The sequence below is a fragment of the Syngnathus acus genome, chromosome 16, assembly GCF_901709675.1.
Source record: "Syngnathus acus chromosome 16, fSynAcu1.2, whole genome shotgun sequence".
Classification (NCBI taxonomy): Eukaryota; Metazoa; Chordata; class Actinopteri; order Syngnathiformes; family Syngnathidae; genus Syngnathus; species Syngnathus acus.
Window position 1 is genome coordinate 6,809,114 of NC_051101.1, and position 15,787 is coordinate 6,824,900.

A 15,787-nucleotide genomic window follows, 5' to 3' on the forward strand; every position below is an offset into this window, starting at 1 on the left:
GAGTCGGTCACGTCGACGTCACCGCCATTTTTGATGTGGCAAAGAAGGTGGCAATAATGCACCAAAAGATGGCAGTGATGCACCCTATTTATGCTTGCGAGGCGAAGAAGAAGTCGGCTTTTGTTGACGGATATTGAATAGTATATTTAGTAGTCAAAGTAGCTGTTTACCTTCGTTTTGTAGTGGGTTGACATAATTCACCCGGAACCTAAGTTCACGTTACATAGTTCCGGTGGGACAGTTTACACGTGTGGGAATTTCCTGTTTAGTTTAGTGTGTGTTAGGATCTCGAAGGGAAAAGAGTCTGCCCGTTGTTGAATGAGAATAATTATAAATGTCATTAAAACAACTGCCGTTGGCACCGTCGTTTGTCACTCCGACTCCAGTCCTTGCACGCCACAGTTTCATCATTCCATAATCATATGTATTAACATGTTTACGGACGAAGACCAAGTGTCAGTAAATATCCAGTCATCCTGGAGAAAATCTCAGCAGTCGTCGCAGGAGTCGGTACGTTTGAGCGATGGTTTTAGATTTGTCATGAAATCATTTGTGCACAATCTGCAGTTATCTTGCAAAGTACATGGACAAGGAGGTCATAGTAAGAATTGCAAACTTACAGTGTAAATCAAAACTAATAAATATACATAGAAATGCCGACATTTAAGTCAACCTTGTTACTAGATGTTACTGGTCTGCAAATTTGAACAGAAAGTCCACTAACTATATCAAAATCCATTAATCTTCTGGCTATGTGTGGGTACTTATGTGCATGTTTCAGAGAGGCTGTCAGACCAGAACCATTCACAGTGCTGAATCAGGAGTACAGACTCGTTCCAGTGTTGTTGGAAGTACTCAAACAGAGCTCCAGGATCATGTAACGACACAGTTCCTCCAGGACCCCGACACTGTGCTCCATTTGCCGGGCTTGAAGGAGTTCCTAGATCAAGTTGAAGGCCAAGTCATCCGAGAGTTGGTCAAAAATTCCAAAAGTCATGCTTTTGATGGCTTTCAGGTGAACTGGGAAGAACACAATCAGATGGTAAGCAGTAAAGCTTGTAGGCCATCAAATGTTAGACACATCAATATCATAACTATTCCACTTTTATCATTTTTTTTAGGTTTTTTGCCTTCATCAACTTCAACATCCCAAGGCCTTAGAGCGAGGTCTTCATATAACGAGTGTGTCCTGGAGTTGTACCGGTGCAGTAATAGCCTGTGCTTATGGCCGGTATGTTTCTTCCCATGATTCGTACTAGGAATCATTCCAAAGCTTGGTGTCCTTTACCTTTCTGAGAAACTTTGAAAAGCTCTCCTGCAGTCAAGAACGTATGAGTCACTCATTGAGGAAGGCAATATGCCTGTGTGATTGTCAGGTTGGCAGAAGGTGATTGGAGCAATGACAAGTCATATATTTGCATGTGGAACATTGATCATGGAGGTCTGAACCCCAAACAAGCTGATCTGATCATAGATGTTCCAACTGCAGTGACATCTCTGTGTTGTCACCCCAAGCACCCCGCTCTCATGGCAGGTATATAACACGGGCTGTGCTTCATTGCATTATTATTTGACAGACATGTATTTGAGTGTCTGTGCTGCTGTGGCTGCAGGTGGTTTGTATACTGGGGAAGTGATAGTCTGGGACACCAGTCAGTCTACAGATCCAGTACTGGTGCAAACTGGCATGTCTGCAGATAGCCACAGAGAGCCTGTTTGTCAGGTGAGTGAGTCCAATGATCTTTTTCCCTTGTGTGGCGCTATAAAGGAACCAAAACCAGGCGTGGTGGGAAGAGTACATTTAAAAAAAACTTCCCACAATAAAGTCCTACATTTTTCCATGTTTACCAGTTTATTCATGTACATAATACGGTGAAGTGATAATTGTTGGATTATATTAAGGCACATCTAAACGTTGCTATGTGTACTTAGGTTACCTGGGTGCCCCTTCGTAATAAAGGAGAGTTTGGTGTTCTGAGTGCATGCTCTGGAGGGAGGATTCTTCTGTGGACAGTGAACACGGAGCAAGGAAAATGTGTCCTGAAATCGGCCTTTGCGCTTGTGCAACAGCAAATAATTTCCAGCAGCAGCTTCAAGGTAAGGCTCTGTGTTCCAAGACAAAGGAATTCTTTGAAATTTATTTCAAAGCAACAAAATCTTCATATTCAAAGAGATGAGATAAGATATTTCTTCATTTGCCCCACAAAGGGAAATTCCAGGTATTACTTAATAATAGCTCCTTTTTCAAATCAAATGTTGTCTTTAATGGGTCAGGAGAGGTTATTTGAATGATCTATTGCGTAAACAGACAATTTTATTTTGTTTTTTTAGGGTCAAGGCACTGGCACTGTGGGTGTCACCTCCTTGGATCTGTCTCCATGGGACCCAGACACGTTCTTAGTAGGCTCCGAGGGTGGCCTTCTGCTTAGATGCTCCCTCTCCTCCCAGACACCAGCAGCAGTCCCATCTGAATGTTTCAGTGTGCCACTAAGAACTCCAACAGTCTTCTCCTTTAGGCCTGCTAGCGGCCCTGTCCACTCCATACACTGTTCACCTTTTCATAGGTACAGATTTAAGGTCGTATAACTAACTAAATCCTGTCCAAATATAACCGGTGACTCACAAGTGGCTGGTTTGTTTTCATTAGGAACCTGTTTTTGAGTGCAGGAACTGATGGTCTGGCTCACCTCCATTCTCTGCTGCAGACCAGCCCACTGCGCTCACTTCGAGTGTCCGACACTTATGTTTTTAAAGTGCAATGGTCTCCAACCAGGCCGCTGCTTTTTGCTGCAGCCACCGGACAAGGTACTGTATCAGAAATGTTGGAAATCTCACTGTCAATAAAAATAATCTTTTTAAATGGGAGACTGCAAAGCCACTGATTAACATTGAGGAAAAAGACGACTAGTACTAAAGAGATTAAAGGATGATTTTTTTTTTAACCTTGTGTGCTTAAGAAAAAAATGAGGCAATAATCGGAACCACCTACCGAACAACCTCCCACAAATTCAGTACATAGTAATGAGGGTCTTTGCTGAGGATAATCTAACATTTTTAATTGACAGAACCTTTGCCATAGATGAGTCTAATCATTATCAGCATTCTGAAAAATGAAAAAAAAGAATGAAAAGCTTACTTCGCAAAAGTTTATGTCAAGCCCTCCAAATGCACTCTTCTTCCACCAGGTGAGGTGCAAATATTTGATCTGAGTCGCCGCTCCCTGAGACCAGCAGCCACGATCGAATCAGGAGGCGTTGGTCATGCTGCAACCTGTTTGGCCTTCAACTGTCAAAATCCTGGCCTCCTTGCAGTGGGAAAAACAGATGGGACAGTTGGTGTCTGGAAACTCAGCACTGATTTGACAGAGCAGATGCCCACGGAGAACCATCTTCTGGAGCAGATAGCTAATCAAGTAGCCGAATGACACGATTGGATGGATGACATCACAGGTTTGGATTTTTGGCCAATATTAAAGTCCCAATGATCGTCACACACACACATCTGGGTGTGGTGAAATTTGTCCTCTGTATTTAACCCATCCCCGTGTGATTTTAATCCATCCCCTGGGGGAGAGGGGAGCAGTGAGCAGCAGCGGTGCCGCGCTCGGGAATCAGTTGGTGATCTAACCCCCCAATTCCAACCCTTAATGCTGAGTGCCAAGCAGGGAGGCAATGGGTCCCATTTTTATAGTCTTTGGTATGACCCGGCCGGGGTTTGAACCCACAACCTTCCAGTCTCAGGGCGGACACTCTACCACTAGCCCACTGAGCAATATGCCCAAAGAACTATTATTTGGGTCTTTGGGATAGCAAACTTCTGCTAGTCTCCTATGGGCCTGAAGTCACTGGATCTCATAAAGGATCACACTGAGTCCCTTTTATTTGGTCCAGAGGAATGTTGTTTGAGTAGATGCATGTTCCACGGGTTGTGGTGCAACAGAAGTGCAAAGGTGGTGCAGGAATGACAGCCCTCTATTCACGCAATTGAAAACATTTTCCCAGTACATTCATGTGAACATTTGTTCATTTGGAAATCATTTTTAAAAACCAAAGTAAGTACTTCAGGCAACAGCATATGAATCAATGGTGGTCAATGAGCCAGAACTTCACTTGAAATACTGAATCACTTCCTGGAAACCATTGGGAGAAAACTGCCAATCTGCCAAGAATGATTAAACTCATGCACTGAATAATATTCTTGCAAAAGTAGAGCAGAAAAGTTCAAAGCTGTCATGAAAACTGTAATGCGTCTTTTGGAAAATAACAGCTGCAAGGCCAAGTTTTGGGGAAAAAAAAAAAAAAGGATATTGTTTTATTTAAGAAGTATTTCATGTTGTTTTGTTCAAAACATTTTTATAAGCATTGTAACGTGACATAGTACCAAACTTAAAACATTGGATCTGGAAAGCAAAAATAAATGGAATGCCATAAATAAAAAAAAATTATGTACTCAATGAAAAATTGATAAAAGCCAGACGGGGAACTATTCAGTCAACGTCAAAACATCCAAACCAATTCAGACCATGCCTATGACAGAATTGACAAAATCCTTGGGAGCATGTTTTTTTTTTGTTTTTTTTGTCCAGGGAAATAAAAGCTCACACAAATTCAAATCTTGAGATTACAGGAAACCTGGTAGCACACATTTGTTCCATTTAAAATCACACAAAGGCACATCCTCAAACAGCAAACACAGACATTTACATTTGCTCACAGAGGAAAATGAATCCGCTGTGCACTTCCACCTAATATAAGCTTGGTCCCAGTTAATTGCAAACCAGTACGGTTAGTTACATGCAACACCAAGGTGCAACAAGTAATCAGAGTCAGTTGTGTCACAGATCCAACAGAATATACATTCTACCTAACAGGGGTACAAAAAAAAAGATGGAGAAAATGACCAAGTTTGCTTTGGTTTCTTTGAAGAGCAACAGCGGGATAACCTGTAATGACACAAAAACGAGCCCATCCAGTGGGTCAATAGGTGCACCATGAGGTGAAGGACCCCAACCATATGTCGGTTCCAAACAAACGACATGAAAGCTAAACATTCACCCATAAAATGAAAGAAAATAACTTTTTTTTTTCCGAGGTGAAACAAAAGCAAGGCAGCTCTTTCTAAGTGTCCAGTCTAAAAATATATAGTTAATCTATTTTGGGATGCCCTGCTGAATGTGAATGGAAGAACAAGTGCTGCATTTCAGACATATTAAATGCATGAATGAAACTCAACGCGTGATGGTGGAGTGAGAAGAAACTCCAACACTCGCGTATCAAATTCCTGAAAAGTATGAATTTCTAAATGTAAAGATGTGAACGAGTATGGATTACAAACATGACCATTGTAAATAAAAAAAAAAATCTTTTGCACTGCACCTTTCATCTAAATTTTCCATGAAATGATACAGTACATTCAGAGACAATAAGAAAAGGAAATCGTCATGCTGGCACCAAGATCCTGAGATGTAACTAATTTTGTTCAGATCTATTAAAAATATACACAGTCATTTGATCTGGCGCTCCTGCATTGTGACCTTAAGAAATAAATACCCTCTAAATCTACTTTGAGAAGTACCTAATCTCAGGTACTGGTGCAAAATAAGAGTCAGTTCAAAGTGACTGTGAGATGCTCACTGGGAGTACATCCAGCACACCAGCAGACCAAAAGCCAACGCGGCACCAGCGCCGACATTAAGCAGAATGGGTCTCCAATACTGCCACTTTTCTTTTTTTCTCTCCGAGTCGCTCAGTCTCTGTTTCATTTGCTGGACCTTCTGTGTGGTGCTGGCAATCCTCTCTTCACGGTGTCGCCTCTTCACACTGCAAGAGAAAGGGAAGCAATGAGTCATCAAAAACACTCAATGTTTATGTCGTGAGTTTTTCTTTTCCATATTCCGTGTCTCATTGTTAAAAAGAACCTACCTTTAAAATTATAGACTGTTCACTTCTTTGTCAGAGGGCAAATTCACAAACTTAGTGAGGGATCAAATACTTATTTCCTCCACTGTATGTTACTTAACGTTCCTTATTGGATTAATAATCTATGAAGCCATCTTTTCTTTATCTTTATTACATTTCAACTGAGTGAGTTTTCTTTGACAGATAGATAAAAAGAGATTTTTTTTTTTTCCTTACAGTCCAGCGATGTCTGCCTCGCCGTCGCCTTGGTACTGAGGCTTCTCCACAAGCAGGGGCATGCTGTCTTTTGAGGGGAGCTGGGACTCCAGACAAGGTCTGCTGTTGTTTAAGTGAGGTCGAGGTGGAGGGTTAGGTGGAGCCATGTCTGTCTCCAGGTCACCTCTGGAAATCAGTTCCGATTGGACCTGATACAAAGAATAATTCAGATCACATGGAGAACTACAATATCATATGGAAAGGTGTTTATTCATTTGGCAGAGTAGCAAAAGGTTGTGGGCCCAATTTAAATATGCTGCAGAGAGAATCAAAAATCGCTTTACCAACTAATACCAACTGTATTGAACTAATAATTCTCTCTATCACATCCGGGCAAAGAGCTACCTGTGCTGAACCGTTGGTCCCAAGGAGTTTGGCTCCCTCGATGACGGCCATGTAGGAAAAGCGCAGTTGGTCAGCAGTCTGGATCAGGCCCATGCGGTATTCCCTCATGTCCAGAAGGACCTTCTGTATGTCCACAGAGGACGGATTATTCCTCCGATCCATCTGTAAAACACATTTGATATAAAGGTTCACACAGTTGCCTTGCCCCTTTAGTAAAATCCAAATATTCAAATATTTTGACTAAGATGGCAGTCTTGTCTGGCATTTTAATGATAATGGGGAGTCAGCTATTGAATTTGGGATTTTTTTTATTTTTTTATTTATGTGCATCGGTGTATGCATAATGGGGCAAGATCGAAAAGGATTTTATGTTCTCATCTGTACCTGGTTATTAATATAAAATGATAGCGATTTTTGGGGGGTGAATTTGTGACGCTTTGTCAACCCTTCGCAACACGTATTATCCACATTTTGGGACAATCTCTGTTCTCACCAAGACCAGGCAGGTGTCCACCAAGGCAAAGGTCCCGGATCGCCCAATCCCAGCACTGCAGTGCACAACTGAGGGCCCGTGCTCCGTTCCCAGTGAACCAGACTCCCGAACTTTGAAAAGGAAGTTGAGGAAGGAGGCAGGCGATTCTGGAACACCAAAATCCGGCCATGCGGTGTAGTGAAAGTGATAAATGGATCTCCACTCCTCTGTCTGTAACAAACAATGAGTGGTGTTTAACCGTGACCTGAGGACTGTGTGAACAGAGTTCTGCATAAACAGGATGATTTGTCACTGGAGAAGAATTACAAGAAGGATACAACTGCAGTTCTCACGAAAGCATTTCATTTCAATTTTGCTGCAGGGTTTGACAGCACAGCTCATGGGAACATAAAACAATAGAAGTTGCAGCTGACATAACAATTTGTCACACAAAATGTCTTATCCAAACATGCCCTGTAAGTCTTCCTTTGCCAAGACTAGAGCTTACCTTTGTGTTTTGTAATTTTAGCACTCGGATTGTGAAATAGGAATGGTCCTCCTCTGAAATCAGCCTGACAACAAAACCCGTGTCAGTGAAAGACATTTGGAGTTCCTCTGTAGTCGGCCAGTATTGTGCACACTTTTCCTGTAAAAATGAAAAATGAATTAAAGCCTGCCTTCTTCGTAAAACAATGTAGCTTAAGATCAGCACTTCAGCCTGGCAAAAACACAATCATAAAAGCAACTAAATATGCCAACCCAAAGCAAGCCTGCTGATAATTCAATATTTATTTGATGACTATCACGATCAATCCGATTTTAAACAGTTCAGACTGAAAAATGTGGCGCTTTATTTTGTAATATCTATAAATCCATGTCAATGCCTCACGAAAATGGTGAGATGAGCTGAAATGTACTTACAGATCCCTTTTCGATGATTCTGTTCAGCATGATAACAGCTTTGGAACACTGCTCCCAAATCATCAGCCAGAAGTGACCACAAGTGTTTCTTAAAGGCCCCTGTAAATGTCAATAAAAAAATTAGACGCGGCAGGCGCAAAAACATTTTATTCCCCAAATCCGCCGTTGAGTGAACCCTTACAGACTTACTGGTAACACACCTCACCTGAGAAAGAATATAAGCTCGACGGGCTTCGTCCACGGCGACTAAACTTGCATTGATGTAGTCATTTTCAGAGCTTGCAAGTTTTACCCGGCTGTGATCGTCTAAAATCAGGAGAGACAGAATCACAACTACCGAAGTTACAAAGACAGTATTGACCACATCAACTTCTTGTCATTATTTTTGTATGTTCTTAATGCTACAGAACTGAATGTTGTTTACTTTCTCTTGTTACCTCAACACAATATTACCTTTCCAAATTGATACACATTATGCCTCTCTCAACATACAAGTGACATATGAGACTTACATGGACTAACATCCCTGTAGCGATTCAAATTGCGATTCAGAGGAAGTTTTGCCACATTGTAGGGATATTCGCTGGCTTGGTTACGGATTTCCTGTCAAAACAGAGAATAACATAAAGAATGTTCATTAAAAATCAGTCTTGTCCATCAAGATGACATAGCTGTTTCAGTCAGGACGAGAAGCAAGGTTGAACTCTGCCAGTAATGCAATGTACATGCATGCTGCATTTGTTTCAGTTGGCACGCTTTCCTCCTTGACTGGTCTTTTGCAATACATGCAGTTTAATTAATGATATATTTTATTTGCTGTGTTCACATGCTTCAGCAAAACACTGTGACTTTTGTTTATAATAGTTATTTTGTTTATAATAGTAATAGTTATTTTCTGAAAATAAGCCAGTAATTACACCAAGAATGCCACTTCATAAGATATGCACGTTTGAGCTTCTGGGATACATTTTAAAACAATATGTTGTTGTGAAATATTCAACAATATTTTTACTCCATACGGAACATTTTTGACAGCAACAAAACAGCTAACACTTAAATTTTAGTTGGCAGTTTTTTCCCAGGTGTCTAACATGTCTGCTGTGCTTTCGTCATAACACCCCAAGCATTACAGCACACTCAACACCCTCTTTGTAAATCCCACTTAATTCAGCCTATTTCCATTGGTGGTCCTATCACATGCAAACAGGCCTAAAGGTCAGTATATTTTAATTACCATGACAGCCAGAGGCAGCGCTAAGATGTTGTGGTGAGTCAACGGGTGACTTGGGAAAGTTAAGTTCCAGAGACTGAAGTAAAGTTAACGACCCATAAAAATTGCATGAGGAATCACACAAAATTTCACGGATTTTAACCCTGATAAATTTTGAACTACACATTTCCGGAAGCACTCCAGAGTACTAAATGTTTGTATGCAAGCAACTGAAGTCAATCATAAATAAAATACCCTCTGCAATGATTATCTTTTGGTACAGAGCAGCTCATGTTAATTAAAAGGTGTGGGTGTGCTTGTTTTGTTTAAAAGCTAAATTGCTGAAGCAGCATAAATTGCAACACGATTCAAAGTGAAACAAAAATACAAACCAGTGCCAAAACCTCTAACCACAACTATTTACTATTAAGATTATTATTCGTAAACACCTCTTGAAAAGATCTCATTGTACATGTACTAACATGTAACAACAACTTCACTAGCTGTTTTCTACGATTGAACTGAAGCGGTTTGTTTTTATTGTCAATGCCGCTTTTGTTGTGTTGGTTGCGTGAGCGTCGCATTTGAAAATCTATAAGTAGGTTTTATCTGACATGGTCAGAGTCTGGGTTAAACCGGAACCTAAGTGTGATAATGTGAACGCACGGCTCCCTTGGAGATGGCGGTGCACAACACGTGCCTTCTTTGGAAGTCCTGATGATGACGACTTCTCAGAAACTGACGCTGGGGTGTGCAAGTGCGTGTGCTGCGGTCAAATGGCATTAGCTAACTGAGCTCAACTTGGAACACTGCATTTGCACGTTTTATTGCTACGGAAGTCGTGGTCTACTAGCACAGAAAGCTAGTTCTCCTTAGTCTTTCGAGAAAAGTGGGTGGGTTAAAAAATTCTCATTCACAAAAATAGAATAAATAGCCACGTGACTACAATTAGACGACTCGATCGCAGGTTTAAGTTAAAAAAAAAAAAAAAAAAAAAAAGCGAAGAACTGTCTTAGCTATACAATTAGCTCACTAGTCGTTTAATTAGCAAACGCGCGTCATCAAAACACTAAAGGCCCAGTAAATACCGACAAACTTACGTTGTAAATGTTTTGCCATCCCCCGGAAAAATTAATGTCTTCAAATTCTTGCTCCATTGTAATGTGGAGAGCGCCCCGGAGACTTTCTGGATGACTAAATGGTTGCGGCAGCCTTCACCAAGTTAGTCCTCTCTGGAAGCCATCGGAACAGTTCACAGTCGTGTGTAAGCGTGTGCGTGTGAGACCGTGGGGATCCCTGCGGGGAGTCTGTCTGTTTGTCTGTCTGTCCGTCTGTGACTGGTCCGCTACAACTGCACGCAGTCGCAGATGACGTTTGCTTGCCAGCTCTCCTCCGCCCCCTCGAGTCCAAGCTTTTTGCATATCGCTCTTGGAAACCACATTGTTTTTGCATGGCGTTGGAATAGTTTTAAATGTAGCTTTTTTCCCCCCCAATAAATAAACAAATGACAGTAAAATATAATTGAAAAAACATTGACAATTATAATGCAGCACATTTTAAGTTTTGTGTTCTAGCATATCTGGCAAGCTAATGATTGATGAAGCAGGGGTGGAATATGATGTGTTCAGCCATCTGCACTTTGAATTATGTATTTGTTTTTTCCCCCCATACTCGGTCAACTAGAAAGCCCATGGAGTTAATAAATATCTGAAGAACCATTGCAAGGTCCGATTGTCTGGTATAATTGTAATGAAGTGATCAATTGTACCTTTTAGGGAAGGTATCTTGATAATAAGGAATAACCTGGGAACAAAAGTCAATGTGCCGCCGAATTTAACTCCATTACAGATCTATTTGGGTTTTTGAGGACAACATTAAATAAGAGGAGAGGGATAAAAGATGTATTCGATAAAAGAATAATAAAATGTAAGCTCTTGATTACAATTTTATTTTCTTGATTACAAAATTTGTAGGCCTATTTTAAGTCACAATTTTGCCGCAGCAGTAACCACTGTAGGCCAATAGATGGCAATGATGCACTCAGTTTACACATAGCCGTTGTAGAGGAGAGGAAGAAGAAGTAGAAGAAGAAAAAGAAAACGAAGAACCCGATGATGATAGACCGAGCGAAATGCCGTCACTGTTCATATTTCCTATGTACCTTGACATTATGGCTACATTATAAAGCTACGTAAAAACAGAGGCGCATTTTATACAATTTTTTTTCTCACACCCCTGATGAGACGCGTAAGCAAATTAGGTAAATGCGCCTCGCTGTGGTCATTATGAGCCATCACATGGTCATTTTGAGTTGCCCGCCAACACACACCGTACTTACGTCATAACAAGCATGTTAGCCTGAGGAGTGTGTGTGTGTTACTTGTGACCTGTCCTAGCAAACATGTTTGTTGCACGCAGCATTGCAGCAGATCATAAAGATCTAATTCATGATGTATCGTATGATTTTCATGGCCGGAGAATGGCGACTTGTTCCAGTGACCAAAGTGTAAAAGTAAGTTAACTCGTGTTAGCCTAAGTAGCCTCACTTGACTAGCCTACCCACGTTCTGTAAACATTGCGCGAACTTCAACTTTGTTGCATTTGCTAATTCGTTAAAGGACGTGAGTAATGCATTTATTACCTACGAGTTTTTGCGTTTTAGTAATGTGTGCTTTTGTCGGAAATATGAATTTGTCTCATGTAGCATACAAGCTAGGTCATGCTGCACACACCGAAACAGAGGATTCCCCCGATCGCCTGTAAAGATTTGAATGTATCTCAAAATATAGTCGTGTTTGATATTGATGCCCTGGACTCAGAGACTGTGGCATAAGGGAAAATCATATTTGATTTAATTTCAGGTTTGGGATAAAAGTGAGAATGGAGAGTGGCACTGCACTGCCAGCTGGAAGGTATGAGCCCGCTCCAACTTTGGTGACAGCATTTCTACAGAAATGTACATGAAAACTAAGCTTGACTAGCTAATTTATTTCTGCCTGCAGACTCATAGTGGATCAGTGTGGAGAGTGACCTGGGCTCATCCAGAATTTGGACAAGTTCTCGCTTCATGCTCCTTTGACAGGACAGCTGCTGTTTGGGAGGAGATTGTAGGAGAGTCAAATGACAAACAGAGAGTGCAGAGCCACTGGGTCAGTACAATTCCAGAAAAATTAACTCATTTAAATTAAACACTCTTTTCTGATCAAACTCATTTAAATTATCTTGTTTCAAAAGTCACTGAGTGACCTTTTTAGAACTTTTTGATCCAATATCCATCATAAGAGTAAATTTAATTTAACCACCCTAAGTATCAAGACAGTGAAATAATGTTTACACCCTTATCTTTGACACATGACCATCTTGTGCTGATCTCCTGTTATTTTCTTGCAGATAAAAAGAACCACACTTGTGGACAGTCGAACATCAGTGACTGATGTGAAATTTGCTCCCAAACACATGGGCCTTATGCTGACCACATGTTCTGCGGATGGAGTGGTGAGGATCTATGAAGCTCCAGATGTCATGAACCTCAGTCAGTGGTCCCTGCAGCATGAAATCTCTTGCAAGCTCAGCTGCAGCTGCATTTCTTGGAACCCCTCCAGGTCAGAGTGATGTTTGATTCAAGGTTTAAAAGCATTGTGTATCAGTAATTACAATCTTCCATATCTGAGTGTATGGTTGATGCCAGAGTCTCGGTTAGTGAACTTAAAAGCTCACCCTACAAGGTCTGCATAGATTGTTTTATACACTTCCAAAATTTTCGGGATGGCCTTATCTGGGTTGTCTGTGCCTGATTCCAATCTGAGTGTGAGTCAGGTTATTGGGAAGTGCGACTCAGTGGAAATGTTACGGTTGGATTTTGAGACCTTGACATTACGAGTCATTCCTTCAGATCGTTGATTGTTCAATTCAAACCACAGGAGGTTTTACTTTGAAGCCATTTTCGTCTTGCTGATTAGCTAAAATACGTTGATACAAAATTAAGATTGTTTACATGGTTTGTTCTTGCGATGTTCCATTTTTATCATGTTTATAGCAGTTAAAGTGACACGACAAGTTCCAGTGTTTAGGCCAAGTTGAACTGAGTTTGGGCCTTTTGAAATGTGACTATTGCACTATATCAAGTTAAATCGTCTGCATATTTTTCCAAACCAGCTCTAGGGCTCACCCGCCAATGTTTGCCGTGGGAAGCGACGACAGCAACGTGACATATGGTGGCAAAGTTCAGATCTATGAATACAATGAAAACACAAGGTAAGGTTTCTTCCAGTGTTATGTGTCACATGTTTTCCAGTGTAAACAACACTTACTAAGTGCTAACTTAATTAACGTTACGTTTTGTACCTGCCATTGTGGGAAAGGAAATATGCCAAAGCAGAGTCTCTGATGACCATCACGGATGCAGTCCATGACATTGCATTTGCTCCAAATCTGGGACGATCTTTCCACGTCCTCGCTATTGCAACAAAAGATGTCCGGATCTTTAAGCTTGTCCCTCTAAGGTGACTAATTCAGTGTTTTCTTTTGATTTTTTTTTTTTTTAAAGATGATGTTTTAATATGCGGGTCACAGATATGGATTGCAACATTACACCAAGTACTTGCATGTTGTGCTTCAAATTCGTTCAGGAAGGAAAGCACCTCTACAGGATCCACCAAGTTTGAGGTGCAGATTGTCGCCCAGTTTGACAACCACAACTCGCAAGTGTGGCGTGTGAGCTGGAACATCACCAGCACCTTGCTGGCCTCCTCTGGAGATGATGGCTGTGTGCGTCTATGGAAAGGTTCGTGCCCGCTGAGAGTGGCCCGCCTGCCTTTTCAATGCTGGCTACACTTCGCCCCAACCCTCATTGGTTTTAATATTTTTATGATATCAAATTATTATTTTACGATCAAATGAAATACCTACCGCCATGTTGACAACTTTAAAACATTTTGAACATTTTGCTTTGGAAAATGTGTTGACTGGACTCTGTGTTACCAGTGTTAATTAACCTGATGTCCTTTCACAGCCAACTACATGGACAACTGGAAGTGCACGGGCATCTTGAAGGGAGACGGCAGCCCACTGACTGGTTCATCTGGTCAGCCCACAGCCATGAGAACCGTGGTGGGCTCCTCTGCTCAGACCGCCCAGAATGCCCTAAATGGAATTTCCGCAGGAAGGTAGGTGGTGTGGTTTGCCTGACACCACTCACCCATCCCAACCTGAGCCGGCCTGAACTGACAACCCGGTATGCCTCGCACTGCCCGGGACTCTGACCGCTTCACTGGCAAACTCCCCGAGCCAAACTGCACTCATGCAAAGAGCTTGGCTTGCGCTTTCCGGCATACAGGTTGTTGGCATTCAATTTGTGCAACCATCTACATCTTTTTTTTTTTTTTTTGGAAAAAATATATTTTTGTTTTGTTTTGTACTGATGCTTGTTAATAATCCCATGCTTTGATTTTGCAGTGTACCAGGGCTAACCACCATGCAATGTAAACCGAATAAACATGTTCATATAAGCTGTGGCTATTATTTCAAATACAAAGAAACATTTTCTAGCCTGAAGTAGTGTGTCACAGGGGAACATTCAAATGATACGTTTGATCAGCTATTGTCGCAATCTTTCAAAATTCAGATTGGAAATTAAAATACACATCCCCGAGCTACACTTGAGTTGTATCCTTAAGCCAAACTCTACTGACATCTTGCCTTTCTGTAGTAGCAGTAGAAAATAAAGTAATGCATGTATATTTTGGATGAAAACAAAATGTTTAATACTTGTTTTAAAATGTAAATAATGTCATGATGAATGTTCATCTCAGATCTATAGTCTCATGGTGTAGTATTTGGAACACACAGAACATATTTAAGTATCTGATCCAACACACTCTTTGTCCTTATCGTGTATGTTTGCAGTTTCATAAAATTAATGTCTAACATTTAATGTCTAACAAAGTGCTTTAGTTTTGCAACCACTTTTGTAATATGAACACGGTTCCCCTCATTTTCTAATGGTGTGATTACAAACCATACAGACTGTTGCATGCTGAATGTATAAGGACTTTCCTGTCTAGTCTACTAGAGCTTCTAGTCTCAGATGATAAAGTTCCACTTTGCTATTTGTGTCATTATGCATGGATATTTTGTGTCTATGAAGGCTTGAGTTTGTAGTTATTCTGGTCCAAAATGACAAGAAATAATGTGTATCTCTATATACCATAACTTCAGTCATTCTTCTGTCCCAGTATGTGATTTCATTTTCTTTTAATGCCATTTTCTACTTACTTCTCTTTGTCCATCTCCCATTCTTGTCTTTGTCGTCTCTCATTTGTTGTGACTTCAGGTATTTCTTTCCCCCTCTGGATCCTCCCATAGCCGGAACCAGACATGGTCACCTGCTGCCTCCCCCCTCACTCATAGAACACTGTGAATCTGAGCACAATCAGCCTCAGCAACAGTCTGTTTCACGCAGACTTTCCTCAAGATCACTGGTGTCCTTACCGGAGTCTGACGGACAATAATGCTGCATATCAACTGTGAATTGGCTATAATTAATTCACAATATGATTGGAGAGGTGGGCCACACATTGGCTTCTATATGTATTTTTGTCCTTTATGTTTTTCACTGCATGTAAACATGAAAATAAATGCTCTTTCATTCACCATGCAACTGAATGC

At 41.0% G+C, this 15,787-nt stretch overlaps 3 protein-coding genes across 3 annotated transcripts; 2 read left to right on the plus strand and 1 right to left on the minus strand.

The window, feature by feature from the left end:
- Window positions 1-92: 92 nt before the first annotated feature.
- On the plus strand, window positions 93-5,355 carry dync2i2 (dynein 2 intermediate chain 2). Its single transcript, XM_037273878.1, has 11 exons — window positions 93-175; window positions 403-510; window positions 782-1,042; window positions 1,122-1,231; window positions 1,377-1,534; window positions 1,614-1,723; window positions 1,933-2,097; window positions 2,332-2,564; window positions 2,648-2,805; window positions 3,186-3,464; window positions 3,770-5,355. Exons 2-10 carry the CDS (start codon window positions 433-435, stop codon window positions 3,422-3,424), a joined length of 1,512 nt encoding a protein of 503 aa, XP_037129773.1. The 5' UTR covers window positions 93-175; window positions 403-432; the 3' UTR covers window positions 3,425-3,464; window positions 3,770-5,355.
- Window positions 4,561-10,486, minus strand: ptpn2a (protein tyrosine phosphatase non-receptor type 2a). Its single transcript, XM_037273880.1, has 9 exons — window positions 10,222-10,486; window positions 8,424-8,514; window positions 8,117-8,217; window positions 7,912-8,010; window positions 7,499-7,636; window positions 7,012-7,221; window positions 6,519-6,680; window positions 6,135-6,322; window positions 4,561-5,819 (listed from the first exon to the last, which is right to left on the minus strand). The coding sequence occupies exons 1-9, from the start codon at window positions 10,276-10,278 to the stop codon at window positions 5,630-5,632; spliced, it is 1,236 nt and encodes a 411-aa protein (XP_037129775.1). The 5' UTR covers window positions 10,279-10,486; the 3' UTR covers window positions 4,561-5,629.
- A 774-nt stretch (window positions 10,487-11,260) lies between these two features.
- On the plus strand, window positions 11,261-15,784 carry seh1l (SEH1-like (S. cerevisiae)). The gene is made up of 9 exons (XM_037273978.1): window positions 11,261-11,633; window positions 11,983-12,033; window positions 12,124-12,270; window positions 12,512-12,723; window positions 13,277-13,375; window positions 13,483-13,623; window positions 13,750-13,904; window positions 14,133-14,286; window positions 15,453-15,784. The coding sequence occupies exons 1-9, from the start codon at window positions 11,523-11,525 to the stop codon at window positions 15,628-15,630; spliced, it is 1,248 nt and encodes a 415-aa protein (XP_037129873.1). The 5' UTR covers window positions 11,261-11,522; the 3' UTR covers window positions 15,631-15,784.
- The last annotated feature ends 3 nt before the right edge of the window (window positions 15,785-15,787 follow it).

Excerpts from the sequence above, each read along its gene's own strand:
- seh1l (XM_037273978.1), top strand. The coding sequence starts at position 11,523 with ATGTTTGTTGCACGCAGCATTGCAGCAGATCATAAAGATCTAATTCAT. Across the intron at positions 11,634-11,982 it reads CCAGTGACCAAAGTGTAAAA|GTTTGGGATAAAAGTGAGAA; the intron begins GTAAGTTAACTC and ends ATTTAATTTCAG. Across the intron at positions 13,624-13,749 it reads TTTAAGCTTGTCCCTCTAAG|GAAGGAAAGCACCTCTACAG; the intron begins GTGACTAATTCA and ends AAATTCGTTCAG.
- ptpn2a (XM_037273880.1), bottom strand. The coding sequence starts at position 10,278 with ATGGAGCAAGAATTTGAAGACATTAATTTTTCCGGGGGATGGCAAAAC. Across the intron at positions 8,011-8,116 it reads GAGCTTATATTCTTTCTCAG|GGGCCTTTAAGAAACACTTG; the intron begins GTGAGGTGTGTT and ends TGACATTTACAG. Across the intron at positions 6,681-7,011 it reads TGGACACCTGCCTGGTCTTG|ATGGATCGGAGGAATAATCC; the intron begins GTGAGAACAGAG and ends TGTGTTTTACAG.
- dync2i2 (XM_037273878.1), top strand. The coding sequence starts at position 433 with ATGTTTACGGACGAAGACCAAGTGTCAGTAAATATCCAGTCATCCTGG. Across the intron at positions 511-781 it reads AGCAGTCGTCGCAGGAGTCG|AGAGGCTGTCAGACCAGAAC; the intron begins GTACGTTTGAGC and ends TGCATGTTTCAG. Across the intron at positions 2,565-2,647 it reads CACTGTTCACCTTTTCATAG|GAACCTGTTTTTGAGTGCAG; the intron begins GTACAGATTTAA and ends TGTTTTCATTAG.